General features: G+C 41.4%; 1 protein-coding gene across 31 annotated transcripts in view; it reads right to left on the bottom strand.

Moving 5' to 3' along the window:
* Positions 1–17,289, bottom strand: part of Pam (peptidylglycine alpha-amidating monooxygenase) — a 273,476-nt gene that overhangs the window by 33,442 nt on the left and 222,745 nt on the right. For 16 of the 31 annotated variants that reach the window (XM_063266691.1, XM_039083046.2, XM_063266687.1 and 13 more), the window contains one exon: positions 2,110–2,239. In XM_063266691.1, the coding sequence (XP_063122761.1) occupies positions 2,110–2,239 (130 nt within the window). Of the gene's footprint in view, positions 1–2,109; positions 2,240–11,651; positions 11,967–17,289 lie in introns of all 31 variants that reach the window. The other 15 variants (XM_039083040.2, XM_039083038.2, XM_063266686.1 and 12 more) reach the window with 1 other exon arrangement.

Genomic DNA, 17,289 nt, shown 5'->3' with positions numbered 1-17,289 from the left:
AGCCACCTTTAAGTTCTAGCATCTCATCAGTGCGCATACATTCTGGAACGCATATAGCCCCTTAGCGCAATGAAGAAAAACTAATTTCTAATTTATACCAGTTAATACACACAGGGAGGGTGGCCGTGCATGGCCATGCAAACGACAGAAGCTAAGGTCCTTCTTTGAATAAATCCAAACCAAGAACAAAAAAACCCAATACAGAGCAATCTGTTGCTTCTTATCTTCTTCATGAATAATAAAGAAGAAAGGGCCTGGAAGCTGACATCTGAGGGGTCCTGAAGAAGTCTTCGAAATTATGAATGGGAAAGCTAGCTGTGGCCAGCAGAGAATGCCACGGAGGGAAAGAGAAACTGCAAATATTCTTTCTTTTAAAAAAAGATTTATCTGTTTATTCTATGTGAGTACACTGTAGCTGTCTTCAGACACGTCAGAAGAGGGCATCAGACCCCATTACAGATGGTTGTGAGCCACCATGTGGGTGCTGGAATTTGAACTCAGGACCTCTGGAAGAGCAGTCAGTGCCCTTAACCGCTGAGCCACCTCTCCAGTTCGCAAACATTCTTATATGTAAGAAATAAAGCTTCGGAGAAAGGCAAAACATAGTGAGTCAAGCCATCACTTTCTTCTAACTTTTCGACAGCATTCATTCATTTACTGATGCCATTTCCCACGGCAAACACACGGAAATGGTGCTTGGAGGTGAATGCACTCCCACATGATTCTGGGTACCGAAATGAATGCCAGGGAGGTGGAAAACGCCACTTTACCGAGAGGACTGTCACACAAGCTGGAAAAGAATGTTCCCGATGGAGAACACTCTCTTCTTTCCTAGGCCTGGGTTGGCTCCTTCTCCGAGCTTGGCATCTGGTGACCCTTCTCTGCGACTGAGCTACTCCAGCTTGGGGTGAATATGATATGAAAATGGAAACCTGGACTCTGTCCAATTTTAGCTTTTGCCAGATGAGACTGTCTCCATGGGAGAAAATGATGCTGTAATTTTCTTGTCCGGCATAATGTGGTAAGAAATCCATGCGGAAAATGTAGCAATATTCATTAAAATTCAGGCTGTGGCACAATGAGTAGTGATAGCCTGCTTTTAAGCGCACTTGTTAAAATACCATTAGATGCCCGATAACCACCAAGCCAATGTACTGGAGCGCATGACGGGCACACTGAGACCATTGTTGGCTTTGGGCTCCCAAGAAATAGCTTCGTGATAGTCAATTTGTGCGACAACTAGAAAGGACAGTTAAACAGCAGTAAAAGTCTTCATCTGTTTTGAAATGTGGACTAAATTTCATATTCAACTGCATAAAAAGAACTCATCTACGTATGCTTGACAGGGTGAGTTGTCGCAATTTGAAACAGAATCTCATAAAAGGAGGGGCAGATCCCCAGTTTCCCCAATGAGCTTCTACACTTATACATGGGAAAGACAAATATGCATTAAGATTTGTTGAAAACATACTTAAAATTTTACTTCCGTGTGTAAATTTGCGATTAAGGAACTAGCCGGTGGAAATCCACCTCTTAGTAGTAGAATCAAAACAATGTACTGAGTTTTGGGGACACACTTAAAAAAAATACAACCCGGTGTGCTAGAAACACACTGGGGGCAGTATCACCTGGCGACTAAGTGGCCAACTCTGTACTCAGATGTAAAGGACAAGATGCAACATGCACGAATTTCTCCTCTGCTCTTTACTGTAGTTGTATGTTGAAATATATGCTGTCTGTATAAAACTCACGCTCGGAAATAGGTAGAATGAAATGGCCACGTAAGGCAAACATCTCACGGTCATTCTCGAAATTGTAGAGACAGAGGTAAGGGGAGAAATAATCAGAGATGCTATGATGGGGCTGGAGCATTGCCCTGCACAACACTAGTCATGAATCCAGCTACTACGTATCACTAGCTAGTGACGTCGCATAGGGAGAGCCATCGAACTTTCGTGTTTCCAGACAGATATACCCACACTTCTTCACAGTTTTTGGGAGAACAAAAGTGAAAGACCGAAATGAGAATTTACCCCAAAGTATTCTTAATTTAATGGACAGGAATGCATAGTATTTTCATATATATTCTGGAGAAAAAAAATTACTTACTTTCCATCCCAAACATGGTCACCTCTGTGGAAAATCACTAGGTTATTCTTAGAATCCAGGGCCACCCCAGAAACCTGGCCTGGTAACAAGTACACTCCAGGCCAGTCCAGTTCTTCTTCCACATGGAAATCTAAAAGAGAAATCCACACGTGGGTTCAGCAGGAAAACAGAAGCAGGGGTTCAGAACCGGCACAAAAACGCATGCAAAGACACTGAGCGAAACCAGAATCGAGCAGAGAACAGGTCACATGCACATGCACGGCAGCCGCATGAGATCAAACGGCTGGACTTGTCCTCAGACCTTCCGCTTCCTTTCCCGCCGTTAAAACAGCCGTGAAAGCAGACAGTTCCTAAGTTATCAAAAAGCCAACTGAAAGACACTGCCTCTTTGATGAGATTCTTAACTATAAATTAATTTCTTTGAAAGCTATGCCAACAGTGAAGGTATTCTTTAACAATTTACTGATTTTACATGCATTGGTGTTTCATCTGTATGTATGTCTGTGTGATGGTGTCAGATCTTGGCATTATAGGCAGCTGTGAGTTGCCATATGGGTGCTGGGATTTGAACTCAGGACCTCTGGAAGAGCAGTCAGTGCTCTCAACCACTGAGCCATCTCTGCAGCCCAAAGGCATTGTTTTAACGTATAGTTTTAAAACAGAAATAAATAGCAGGAATGAAAAAAAGCCAATCCTTCAATGTATTACTCTCTCTTATATCGGTCCATCCATCCATCGGTCCACTTATCCGTCCATCTGTCCATCTGTCCGTCTGTCCTTCTGTCTGTCTATCTATCTATCTATCTATCTATCTATCTATCTATCTATCTATCTATCTATCTATCTGCCTTCCTACCTACCTATCATCCATCCATCTGAATAACATCTGGATGATCAATAGCAGTTTCTAGGATAAGCTATTTATTGAATATCCATTATACCTAGAACTGTGTAAGACAGCAATATCATTTGTCTTAGCTTCAGTGTTCCTATCAAGGTTGCAATTTTCTGTCATTGTTTTCTAACTTGACAAAAAGGCAACATTGACAACTCTATTATTGACTGACAAATGATTCCTGCTTCTGACTCCATTATTCCTACTCTGTATTCTAAAGAACACAATCTTCAGAGAACACTCGAGAGTTCATTTGTGTTAATCCAGGTCATTCACCAGCTCATGAATGAACGGTTACCATAAAACGTGTTATCTGCCCTGATAATAGGTAGCTATTAAGATAACCTTGAAAGCTATTGGATCACAGTTTCATGTTCCCTTCTCAAATGCCTCAACAGAGATCCCCAGAAACATCAAAGCAGCAATCTAAGTTCCCCTGCTTTCCCCCCGACTTTCTGAAGAGTGTGTCAACATGCAGTTAAGCCCTCAAAAGCAGGCATCAAAGGCTGGCAGAAGAAGCGAAGTACAGAGCTTGTATAATAGGAACCTGGACCCTTGAGAGAGTGCCGATATAAGACTCATAAACATTCTTCTTCAGTTCTGTAAAAGGGCCCTGTCCATGAAAATAACTTTATCTCTCTACACACAGCTTTTTGTGTAAGTTAACAAAAAAGCTAACACCTACCCAGGATTTTTAATAAAAACATTTTCAACAGGTGAGTGTGTTCTTTACACTAAACTCTGTGAACATAAAATACGTTTTTTGGCCTTGATGAAAAGAAAAGATTCAGCAAGAATGCAAATAGTAAGATGACTTTATCGATAAGGGAAAAGAGGACCCCAATTCTTGGGACACGAAAGAGCATAAGGACACCAAAGTTCTTAGTCTGTCTTGAGGCTTTGGCTGGCCTAGCATGGACTGACTATCTCTTCAGAACCTCACCTAGACTTGGCAGAAATAAATGTGCTTTTGTGTCAAGTTAAGCATGGGTGAGCTGAGGCTGAGGGGAATTTGGGAGTTGAAAGAGAATATTTATGTCCGAAAGAAAAAAAGCGAGGATGTTATAACTACAGTATGTTTAGAAGCCAAGTATGGGAGATGAATCCTACATCAGCTGGTTGTGACAAGCATGGCTATAGGACAAGCCAACCATCAGAAATAACTTGGGCAGAAAGAGCCCAGATGTAACAAGGAGACCACTGGTTTCCTTTTTCTGGTAATGCCCTGATCTATACCATAATTAATTTTAAGGCACGATGCAAGTACTTTCTGCATAGTAGAAAAGCACAGATTTCGGAAATAATTTAGTGTGAGATATACTGGACCACATGTCGATGACGTTTTTCAAATGTGTTGCAAGAGGCTGTCTTAGGTTAGACAGAAGTGGGGCAGAGTTTCAGCTAACGTGCCTGAGTCCGCAAATAACCCTGGGCATGTCAGTGGATGCAATGGAGCTTTCCAATGAATGGCACCCATCATCTGTCACACTTGCTTGTCAAAATAGGAGAGAAGGCCGGAAATTGACGCTGCAGTCAATGGTGAGTCATAGAAGGTTTATAAGCATGGGGTGATATGGTTAAGACTGTGCCCTTGGAAGTTAGCTTTGGAAATAAGGGCGGAAGCCTTATAATGAGAGATGTCTAGGCTGATGGACAGATAGATAAATCATCCCGAAAAGGAAACGTTTTCGATACTTTGCAGATGCTTGACTTTCATTGTTCCCTTCTGTGGTTTAGTTGTCCTTATTCCATTCTGAGTAACCAACTCTGGAACTTACAGATGGACTCTAAGTGGGTCTTAAGTATGTACCAAAGTGGATATTTAATTACTTTCATCAGATTCTCCAAAGCCCAGAAACATGGGATGGGAGTATACATCGCCCATTTATGGTTTTGTCAAGTCTCACCTATTCTCCAACCTCTATCAGGGTGCCTAGCCTTTTTATTCTCGTCCATTCTCATAATTCACATACACAGCTACCTCTCTTTGCCCTAAAGTAGGACTGACAAGAATATAAGACTACGTAGTAAAAATGTGACTTTAAGTTCAATGCACACAGGTTCTCGCTCCTGCAGCTTTCAGATGATTAGGCCACCAACACGGAGTGCGGTTAAGTGGTTGTGAGGATGACTGGTGTAAATTGTGATGAAAAGCATACATTATGTTGATGTCAAATACTAATTTCATAGAACATTGGAGCTACTGTATAAAGAGCGGTAATCTGGCTGTGATCGGTCCCAACATCATAGACCTTATTTGGCTAATCAGATGGTCTATAAGGAGCAAATTGGCTTGGGCCAATTCATACCAATTATAAAATCAAAATACTTGTCAGTGTGGTTAGAGATTTTTCAAAACACAAAGGCATTATAAATACCCAGAAAGCATTTATTGAAAGATCCACTTTTAGGAATTTTTAATACAGTGTTGTAGTATCTAAGGAAATTAACTCTAACCCTATTAAGAACTTGGTTTTAAATACCAAATGCTTGGAAAGCATTTTAGTTTAATTTACAGAAGCTTTGCAGGTGTTAAGACTACGCAGATAAGACTTCAACCTTAGGTGGCCGGGTTCTTGTGTTAATCAGATTCTAGGATGGGGAAAAAGTGAGTTCACCTTCTCCTCTGTACATATTGGATCGGGAAGTGAATGCTTTCCTCTCTGATGTAACCACCTTAACAGTATTAAAGGTTAAAGGTTATTTCCTTTAAGGCTAAATGAGTAAAATTAAGGAAGTCATCCAGACATACTTTATGACTGCTCTTATCCCACTGCAAAGCACTCAGGAGTCAGGGCCCTCCAGCTGCATTGGAATCAACCCACATTATCTTCTCATTTGATAGAACGGAACTTATGCTTGAGTCAGACATTAGACCCCAACACTAAAGACAATTTTTTCTAATCATTAAAATAGGAACATTTAAAACACTCTCCAGAGAAATGGTATGACTATGGGACACAGTTCGGTTCTATCTTAACATTTTCAGTCACAGAGAAAAAAGTTGGGCTTCAGATTTCATCTACTCCTCACTTAAGTGATTCAGTGTGTCACTAGTTAAATGTTACAAACGTTACAGAATTCCGGTCTAAACCAGATATTAAATTAAAATGACCTTGCACAGCCATCCCTGACTCTAAAATGTAACCAGTGTTAAACTCAGACAATAATTAACATGGTTAAGATTGCCTGGGTTCTTTTTTTAAAATTCTGGTTTGAGAATATAATAGAGGAAACAATGCTTTATAAAAATAAATACATATTAATTGGGCATCCAAGCAGCCATAACACAATTCACTGTTTTCAAAAAGATGCCATGAACAATGAAATCATCCTCCTGAGAGTTTAAGTGAAATCTAAGACTTTTATAACAAATTATATTATTCTCCAGGGAATCTTTGTATTCATTCCAAAAAAACCAATAAATGCATAGGCTCATATTCTTCCAGAGATTAAAAAAATCACTTGTAGAAGAATTAAGCACTACTATTAAAATTATATCGATAAATCACCAGAAGAATCTTATACCTTTCTGAGAAAGAGATTAATGCTACAGATCAGAACTACTGTCACATGATCTTATTAATAAGAATTTAAAAGGGCAGCCACTTATCTGTGTCATGGGAGGACTAACAGAGCTACTGTAAAATTCTAGCTTGATAAAATTTAAGCATAGGACTGTGACTTCAGTATAACAAGGCCCCTCACATTTAGTCCTGACAGAAAAACCGGAGAAAATCACTACATTTCATCAGAATGTGGTGATTGCTTCCTCTCTACTTGTCAGTAGATTGGGTAAATATGATTTATATCTGGCAGGTTTATTATTTATTGGAAGTGCCAGCAATAACTATAATTAACGAATGATATACAGGAAATATTTGCAAAAATATTGAAAACAAGAATTAATTACGTCTCATTTAATGGAAGTGAAGAAAAAGGTAAAAGATGAAGCCTCAAAAGCAGTGGCAGAATGACTGTATATTTGTAATATATATATATATATATATGTACATATACATATATACATATATATATTAGAAATATAGTGATAGTGTGTATTAATTCTCAGAGAATCTCATGTGTGTATGCAGTGCATTTTGATCATATTGACCCTAACTCTTCCATTTAACTTCTCCAGCAAATACTCCTCATCCCTCCCAACTTCATTCTTCTTTCTTTCAAGAACATGCAGAGTCCAGTTTCATTAGCAGCCCATACCCAGTTTCATATGCCCAGGGTGTGGTTAACGCACCAAGGGTTGACCTTAAAGAAAACTTATCTTCTACACCCCGCCCCCACCCCAGGCTGTCAACTCTAACAGTCTCAGAGAGAAGATGAGAGCAGGGTTTTCTCTGTGGCCAAACTGTTTAGGGAGAGACAGCACAGGAGAAAAGTAATCTACACTATGGTAATTGCAGGCTGAGATGACAGGGGGACTGGGGAACATCTGCCTATCAGTCTTTCTGTCCGGTTGGATTATATTCTCGAGGGGTACAGACTGACTGACAAAACTATTAAAGTGAAGCTAAAGGCCCTTGACAGCTCCCGAGGAAGCTGAGTCAGTTTACTCTAGGGACAAGAGTCCTGTGAGAGTTACTCATGCTCCATTGGTCAGCTCTGTGCATATGGGCAATGACAATTCGACGTACTAGTCACACACTCACACACACACACACACACACACACACACACACAGGCACACACACACACAATTGAAGAGGACGAGGACATGAATTTGGGAGAATAGGGGGGCATGTAAAAAGTTTCAGGAGTTCAGTTATGATTTAAATGCACTGTACTCATGTATGAAATTCTCAAAAAATAAAAATGTTCAATAATTCTCACTTTGAAAGAGAATATTCAGAAGTTATGATCAAAACAACATTTATATTTTGTCCACTTAATTTTGTTTTTTTTTAATCTAATATAGTGATGTACAAATGATGACCACATTTATATTTTGCTCACTTAATTTTGGGGGGTTTTAATCTAATATACTGATGTACTAATGACAATGACCACAAATAAAACATCTCTACACCTTATTTACTATTTTCTATATGTCACTTTCCCCACCTATAATCTCATCTGAGCCCCTTATCAACCCTACAAAGATTGCACTCCTCACTCTACAGAGGAGAAAACTAAAGCTTAGAGAATAAAAGGAAAAAGAACACTTGTCAAGGTATTGAATGGAATGGCTGAGCTTTTAAAGGCACGCAGGCAGCTTCAATAGTGGGGTCTGATCCATCTTACAGGCCCTGTTAGGGAGCATTCAAGTTTTACTTGGGGTAAATGCAGGATTTTTGGGAAGTGGGGAGTTATAGTGGGTGTGTGTTCCAGAGACATAGAGATCACACAGCCCATAAACCCTGTTCTGAAGAATGCTAAGATCACTGATATCTGACCCTCAGTGAAGTGGAGAAGCCAGCGTGAAGGCAGACAACAGGATGTGGGACCACGTGTAATCCTGACAAAGTTAAACATCCATAAATGGTACTGTTTAGAAACTCTTAAATCCCTGGACCAACCATATAACATCACATCCAGAGTGTGGAGCTGGTCTGCTAATCATTGTAATGTTTGAACCGTCAAGTCAGCTGTGTGGGACCTGTCCCCACATCACATTTCCAACATACGGAGAATCAAACATATGGAGAACCAAGTGGAAAGCACAGAAGACAGACTTCTGCGGCTGACCACCTCGCTGTCACGGGTTGTACAGAAGGCAAAGGCGAGGGGCCAGGATTCCAAGGAACAAGGCAACTCTAACCAAGCCAGATTCGACTGGAATTAAAGCACTAGACAGTGCATATTGGAAGTCAGAACATTCAAGTTTTAAATCTAGACTGTGGGACCTCATTCAATAGGTCAACTTCTCTTGGCTTCAGGTTCTTCTGGCAATTAGCGTGCCTTGAAGAGATCTGAGATGGCTTCGTGCTATCACCTTAAGTGACCAAATAGCCTTGCATGTTTGCTTCATCGGTGCTACATAAAAAGTAACTTTCTTCTTTGCAGCTAATAAAATTCCATCTAGCGAATCAGGCACATAAAGAAGACAGCTAATTCCTGTAAGACAATTCGGGTCATTCAGCTTTGCATGGAGTAAAGAAAGGGCAGAAGGGAAACAATGGCAGGCTACCTCTCCTTGTCCATTTCAGAGATGGGAGTTTAAGTTAGACTAATACTAATGTTATAAGGTTGTTATATGTGCAACGCTTCCTACTTTCTTTTTGAGAAACGGAAGCCTATTTCAGATTCCAGCTTCCTCTGATGGATACCATGAAATGACACCTGAACAGACTTAATTTGCTATCGCTTGGTACATTCTAGAATAGCAAACAGGAGATAGGACTAGGAAAAGGGCCTTTATAACTAGCCTCAACAAGTCTCAACTTTACTAGTGTATACTCAGTGTTTTTAAAAAAAATAAATCTGGAGTTAGAGCAGTGAAATAACGTAGCAAGCCAACTCAGAAAGGAAAATGCACATGCAGTTCCTTCACTAGTTGGGAGCTGGACTGCCTAGCGTTCAACCGCTCGTTAAATTTGGTGACATTTACCCACATTTATGAGAGGAAGAAAAACTTCCCCCCGCGAGATCTTCAGAGGAAATGTCTTCTGAGCTCTGCCTCACGACCGGCTCTGGGAATAGCAAATGATGCAGGGGGGAACAAAGTGTTTTCTACCTTTGAAGATTTCATTCTTAGAAAAAGTAAGACTTGAGAAATACACGCTCTTCTTCTAAAATATGTGCACACGATGGCCCGCGTGTATTTGCAGGCACCGAATGTGTGCCTGGTACCTGCAGAGACCAGAAGAGGGTATAGGATCACCTGGCCCTGGAGTTACAGGTAAGTGTAAGCTGTCATGGCTGTGCTCAGAATCCAACCCAGGTCCTTGGCAAGACTACGATTTTCTCTTAGCCACCAAAATGTTTTTCCAGTCCCTCAATGCTGGCTTTTCTATTGCCATGCATGATGATTAAAAAGTGTCCAGGATATCTCAAAATCGGGAATGAAAAGCTAAGTGATGGGCTATCTCATGGTACAGTTCTACCATTTTGTGTCTGAACAGAATTGCACTTGGCCAGAGGTCTTTTATTTTTCACATATCTCCTTCCTTCCTTCCTTCCTTCCTTCCTTCCTTCCTTCCTTCCTTCCTTCCTTCCTTCCTTCTTTCCAAGATTTATTTATTTCACACATAAGAGTTCCCTGCCGCTGTCTTCAGACACACCAGAAGAGGGCATCAGATCTCATTACAGATGGTTGTGAGCCACCATGTGGTTGCTGGGAATTGAACTCAGGACCTCTGGAAGAGCAGTCAGTGCTCTTAACCACTGAGCCATCTCTCCAGCCCCCGGCAAATCTGTATTCTGAGCTCAGAGGCTCACACAGACCCTCCTATGTTATGAGATGGGTAGAGACACAATGAACTGCACATCTGTCACTCCATCACCAGACACCAGTTCACTTGCTCTTTAATAGGATACAGAACTTAGGTTTTTCTTAAACACCTTGGGCAATTCTCAAGCAAGAAGGGTCCCAGGATCACCTCTTGAGAAACCGTTATATTAGACAAAATTGGAACCAGTTAAGAGCCTGTTAAAATCTGAGGAGTTAAAAGTGTAGGCTCCACTTAACACCTCATACAGACCATTAGGCCAGTCCCCACGGACGATACTTGAGGCTTCCATGTGGGCAAAGGCACTGCATGCTATTTTTTTTCAATTATAAATAAAAATCAGCTGGGTGTTGAATAATTCATGGCTTCCTGCAAAGCTGAATTTGAAAACATCGAGCTGGCAGCCTGTGTCATCCAAGCCCACGCGTGGACATCTGCCATGCACGCATATCTGTTACTTTTTTAGAGACTCCCTCCACGTGCTTTATTACACAGCTTTCCACATTAGCAAGTCACGCAAAAACACAATCAATATCACAGAGGCCGCAGCAACGTTAAAGACAAAGATGAGGCGTCTATGGCTTGCTGGCACAGAAACCTGAAGGGAATAAGGCATTGTTCTCTAATTATGGAAGCCAATCCTGGCTAGAAATAAAGATAAATCTGATAATTATTGACTTACTGGAGATTCCCTTCAGAAATGTATACTCAAGTTTCCATTAGGATAGCATCTGATAATGGAACTTAAGAAATCGGTCACAAAAATGGTTTTATTTTACGATTCAGTTGGGTAGCCATGTTGAGAGTATCTGATTCTTTTGAGAGGACATTAATTACTGGAGAAGATAGTGCGAGCACTATATACCCTGGCATTTATAGGTGATGTTTGGAAATTTCAATTTCTTCCTATTGAGCCAATGGAAAACGTTGATTTATTACTCTGAATTTCACATATTATAGTTTCCAAAATGACTCAAGTGTGGTCCTACTTTCAACTGACTCGCTGGATAAATGTTGACTTTGTGTAGTACTGGACCAACACAAAAATAAAAGGAAAAAAAATCTTTTCAAAACAGAATGTGATATGAGACAGCTTAAATCTGAGTCATACTTGTTCCAGTAAGTCTTTTCTATTGGTGAGTTTTGCTGCCCATTATTTTTTATTCCCTTCAGATTTTGCTAATGTGGATTGCAGTGTTTCACACATTTTTTTTTTTGTGTAAAAGAAATCCTGGATGCACCTCCTGAGGGTTCTGGTTCCCAAGGGCCTTCGCCAGGCTGCTGGAACGAGAAAGCTCTGCTCTCAGCTGGCCTCAGAGTTGACTCTAGCTGGTGGAATCTGTGGATCCTGTCTCTGACTAGGATAGCATTACCCCATTCCTCATGCTCTGCACCTTCTCTGGCGTCAGACCGACCAAGGTCCTTTTTCTGGACCACGTTTGCAATCTCAGCTACCAGGTCTGACCCAGATTCTGTCTTTTCTGTAGGATTATACTTGTGCACATGAACATCTTCCCTTTCTCCTAGCAGCTTGGAAAGCAGTGAATAGAAATCACCTGCGAGGGGGAAAGAAAGAAAGACGCGGAGTGTTTATAAGATGGTTACATTTACAAACCCTCATGCCTTAGGAACATTAAGTCTTGATTGTGACAGTGAGTGAGAAGCAAGGCTGTTCTCACACTTTCATTTAAGGGAGGCATGGGAGGGACAGAGGAAAAGACAGAGAGAAGGGAAGAGGGAATTCAAACACTGGAAGCATAATTTTACATTTGATTTCTATACCATCTTCTCACTGCTTTTCCCCACACTGTGACCATTGGCAGATTCATAGAAATAAAACAAAATGATTCACATGTGATTACATGGCATGTTTTAAACACGGGCTTTCACAGAATAGATGAACTGGTATGGAAATTAAGAATCCAGGAGTTCATCAATGAAATAGCCACAGATACACTAGAGAAAGCTATCACCACAATAAAACAATTCAAAATTGTCTTCAAAATCTATTAATCCATAAGCTGCAAGACATCAAGTACTTTTTCAAGAATACATGTGAAACATAATCATTCTATCAGACATGTTTATGTGTGGCAACTGAGAAGTCGATCTTATAGTTTCCCGAGTAATACCATGAGTAGTTCCAATTGTTCTTCTCAATGAAGAAAAATTGTTTTTGGTATAATAATCCCTATAAAAACAGTGGGAAACAGAGATCATAAAAGAAAAATAACCTTGAGAATCATTAGCTGGGTCAGCACTGAATGTTTTCTAGGACTATATTAAAGAATGAACTTGGGTAGGGTAGGAAAACAATCCAGGTATAAACTGTAGTTAGACACAATATCTAGTGAAAGCCTACACAGTACTTTAGTCGCCATCTGGTCGACCCCAAGATGTCTGCTCTGTGAACACAAAGTAACAGGTGCAGATCCCTGGCAACTCCAGGTGTTCCTGTTCTTGACTTGTTCTACAGCTTGGCTACTAGGAAACCCTGATTCTAGATTCTGATTGGTTATATTCAATTGTATCTGCAGCACCACCTCTAACATTTATAAACTCTTTTCATGACCAGTGGAAGACAAAAAACGTATTAATGGTTTAGCTATGATGCAAGCCACCACCGAAGAGTACATTGTTAAGACATTGGTGTAAAGGGGATACAAAATCTTTTGGAACTAAGGCAAATGCATTTGACAAAGTTGCAAATAATATTGGCTCAGCAATTCAGAGTAGGTTTGAAATTCTTGCCCATGAAATCAACATATATCCCAGGTGAAGTTTTCAATCAGAAAACAATTACTAAATAATGGGGCAATCTCTTTAAAGGAAACAGAACAAATAATGACTCAACCAAACTGGTTAGGTCACAGACACAGTCTGCCTTCCAGAAGAAGTTAATCCGTTTCAGCTAAAGTCTTTTGCCTCACAAAGTATAAACAGTTCATCCTGCTTCTGCAATGAGAACATTTCACATAGAAAATGAAATACAATGTTATGTCAAGAACAGATAAAACAATTTCAAACCGGAATCAATAGCTGCAGGAGGAAGAGACTGAGTACTTTGCATAATGCTGCGGTCTCCTCAGAGTCTAAAAGCTGTGGTAAGACACCAAATGCAGAATACTGCTGTTCCATTGAACAAGTCATTTAAAATCATCTTCGGGTTGGGGAAGTAAAATGTTAAAGCAACATGTTAGGCTTGGCTGCACACTGGTTTCACTGATCTGTGAAAACGCAGCTCCAGAGACCACTAGATGGCTGTCTCCCTATCTCCCAAATTGTTATAAAAGACCTTAATCAGTCAATCTCTCTCTCTTCATTTCTCGTTCTCTCTCCTTCTCTAGGCTGCTCCTGGAAAGATGGGATCTTGAAGTGGTAACCATTTCTCTTAGACATATTAAGATCTCATCTTGGGAAATGTGTCTGATGAGGATATATTAGCAGGGTCAGGATATAAACAGAAAAAAAATGGTCGGAGATGATTTTCTCCTATTGTGTATACTTTTTTACTCTGCAGATCTGATTTGATTTTTGCTGTGCAGAAAGCTGTTTAACTTCCTGCTATTACTTCTCTAGCTGCTGGAGTCCTTCAGGCAGAACGCCATTGCCTATATCTATGCATTGAAGTGTTTCCCTCAAATCTTCCTTTGCCATTTTCAGAATTTCTTCTCTTCAGTCCACGTTCAATTGATTTGGGTAAGAAAATGGGTCTAGTTTAATACTACATATCGGCATCCAGATTTCCCAACACCATTTATTAAAGAGGCTCCAATGAATCTTTTTGACATCCTTGTGTAAAAAGGTGGTTGGTTAAGAGGGGATAGGACTGGGGCAATAGTAGGAGGGAGAACATTGACGGGGAGGGTCAATCAAAGCTAAGCATACATGAAAAGGCTGTATCGAAACTCACTACTTTATAAGTTAATTAAGAAACATAATTTTTTTATAGGAGCTCGAAATGAGATACCGCACATGGGCAGATAATGCTGCTCCCGGAAGTCATAGATTATTAAACAAAAATCCCAGAACGGGGTAAGGGATGCATCCCCATGAACTGTTGGCCATGCAGGTTCTCAGAATTCTCTCCAAAGCAATAGAGGCTCTTGCCCCGCTCTTGGCTGCTCACCAGAATTAGATGGTGAGACCCCATTGTTGAAGACACCCTTCACTTTTATTATGGGACAAAGAACAATTAAGCTGGCACTGAGACGGCAACTTCTCTGTGCACCAGCTTTCAGAGCGTCAGGAATTCTAGTCAGGCAGTGGGTACTGGAGGAGTTGGTGGTGAATCTAGGATCCCTATGTGGAGAGGGATGGTAAGACCATGGGTTGAGCAGTAGGTGGTATGCAGGCTGCTGAGGGAACAAGGAGATATCCACACCCACAGGTCGGTGATGCCTGTAGAGGGCAGTGGTTAATGCAGAGACCTGTAACTGGCCACAAGTCTGATGATTGTGGCTGTTGAGTGCTCTTCATACATGAGGCATCTGGGGCACCTGCTCCATGGTTCCAAGGTCATCAGAGAAGAGGTAGAAGATGGAAATGTGAGAGCCCAGAGAAGGGGGAGGGTTGCCTTGAAATGGGAAGGGTTTTGTGGTCATGACCTCTGCACTCAGGCTACTGCCCAAGATTGAACCTTGACCATTGACCTTGCTGGGGAAGGCTCATAATGACCCAATCCATAGATGAGGGGCTTTTGACAGTTGTTGGCATGGGAACAGGATGAGGAGACAATTTTGTTCTTTAGTGATGTAGCCATTGCTATGTTGGCTGTGTACCAGTTAGTAACACCACACCTATGACCATGTCAACAGCTCTAATTAGACTCAGTGATTCTTTAAAAAAAATCATGGGTAATAGAGGATGGGGTGGAAAAAAAGAAGGGGTCCAGAGGAAGTGAGATGAAGGAAACTGGAGTAAACAAGCTAAAGTGGATTGTACACATGCACAAAGCATTCAAGGGATAAAGTAAAAGCAGTTAAACATTTATAGGTGGTTTGTTTTACTGTTGGGTTGGGTGACGGTTTGTATATGCTTAGCCCAGAGGATGGCACTATTTGAAGGTGTGTCCTTCTTGGGGTAGGTGTGTCACTGTGGGCATGGGCTTTAAGACCCTCATCCTAGCTGCCTAGAAGCAAGCCTTCCACTAGCAGCCTCCAGATGAAGATGCAGAACTCTCAGCTCTGTGTGCACCATGCCTGCCTGGATGCTGCTGTGCTCTCACCTTGATGATAATGGACTGAACCTGTAAGCCAGCACCAATTAAATGTTGCCCTTTATAAGACTTGCCTTGGTCATGGTGTCTGTTCACAGCAGTAAAACCCTAACGAAGACAGGTTATTTCTAGGTCTTCTATTCCATTGGTCCACGTGTCTTTTAAAGTGCACATGAAAAGGCAACTATTCCTACTCAAGTGTACTGGGTGGTTAGCCCTGCCTGTCCTTCCGGTGTCTCCTAATCTTTTTCTACCTATACCTCATCTTTGCCTGACAGGCCATAAACATACTGAAGGCTTGAGGAGTTATGGGGAGAGACTGAGTAGTGCTCCTCTTCTGACACTTGGTGTTGAACTGGTCTCCCTCTGCTGCCTCGCTTGTGATGGGTGAAGCCACACTTCCTTCAGAGCCCTCTGGCTGCACTCCCCAGACTCCTATCCCTCACATGGTTACACCTTTCTGCTTCTACTAAAAGTTCGAACATAACCCAAAGGAACTTCTTGGTATCGACAATGTGCGGCATCTGCAATGTTCAGCACTAGAACCTCTGCCTACCCAGGGCTAACAAGCATTTGTCATGTGGCTAGTATTCCCCAGCCACGTTTGAATTGTATTCACTTCTAACTAAACGATGTAAAGGACCTCTCTTGTATGTCCTTCCTTCTGTCCCCTTCCCTTGCTAAGGTGCAAGCAGACACATTCACTTCCTGGTTCATCACTGTGTGACTTCGGCATGAGCTGGCCAAGAGTTCAAAGACAGCAAGTGGGTCACTGTGGCTGGCTAGTGGTACGGACATAGCAATTTATTGGAAACTCTCTTCATGGTGCTCTATATGGATGTCCTCTAGTCATCTTGGCCTTCTGTTTTCCGCCCGGCTGCACAACACACGAAAGTGTTATCCTGTCCCCAGGTCCACACAGGACGTTTGTCCTCATGCCCAGTGATCTTCGTTGCTTGCTGCTAAAGCTCCTATCTCCAGGAAAATCACACCTAAATCTGCAGTTTTGTTAGTACCAGACTCACATACAAAACTCTTCTGGGGGTGAGATGGAAGGTTCAGCACACCTGAGGGAACACTGTTCCTCTAGACGAGCTCAGTTCAGTTTCAGCACCACACTGGGACGCTCACACAGGCCTGTAACTCCAGTGCCGGGCATCTGACTTCCTCTTCTGACCTCTGAAAGCAGCTGCACTCACGTGAACATACTCCTGCACACACATACAAACATGCAGACACACATGTGCACGCACGCACACAAAAACTTTAAAACTCTTTAAAAAAATCCTGTATTCTGAGAATTTCTATTTTGATGCTGCTTTCCATGATATTGGAAACTTAACATGTCTGAAAGTGAAATTTTTCTTTTTTCCAGTTTTGTATATTTTTCTGTAATCATTCCCTCAATCCAAAACACGGAATTTTCCCTTCTCTCACTAGTGACCACAAAATCCAAATTACACTGTTTATGGACATCTGTTGCTTCCTAGCCAGAGGAACTCATCAGGAATTCCCATGATCCTCTGGTTGTCAAGCTGTGAGAAAGGTCGCTCCCTTTCCTTCCAATCCTGGTCCCGACTTGAAACCTTTCACGATGCTGAACCTTCCCCTCTCTAACTGGCGTCTGACTGGGAGAGCTCTGCAGTGTTAGAGCCTGGGCC

Source organism: Rattus norvegicus, chromosome 9, assembly GCF_036323735.1.
Source record: "Rattus norvegicus strain BN/NHsdMcwi chromosome 9, GRCr8, whole genome shotgun sequence".
In the NCBI taxonomy this organism is placed as follows: domain Eukaryota; kingdom Metazoa; phylum Chordata; class Mammalia; order Rodentia; family Muridae; genus Rattus; species Rattus norvegicus.
The sequence above is the reverse complement of the archived record's forward strand: the minus strand, read 5'-3'. Positions and strand labels throughout refer to the sequence as shown.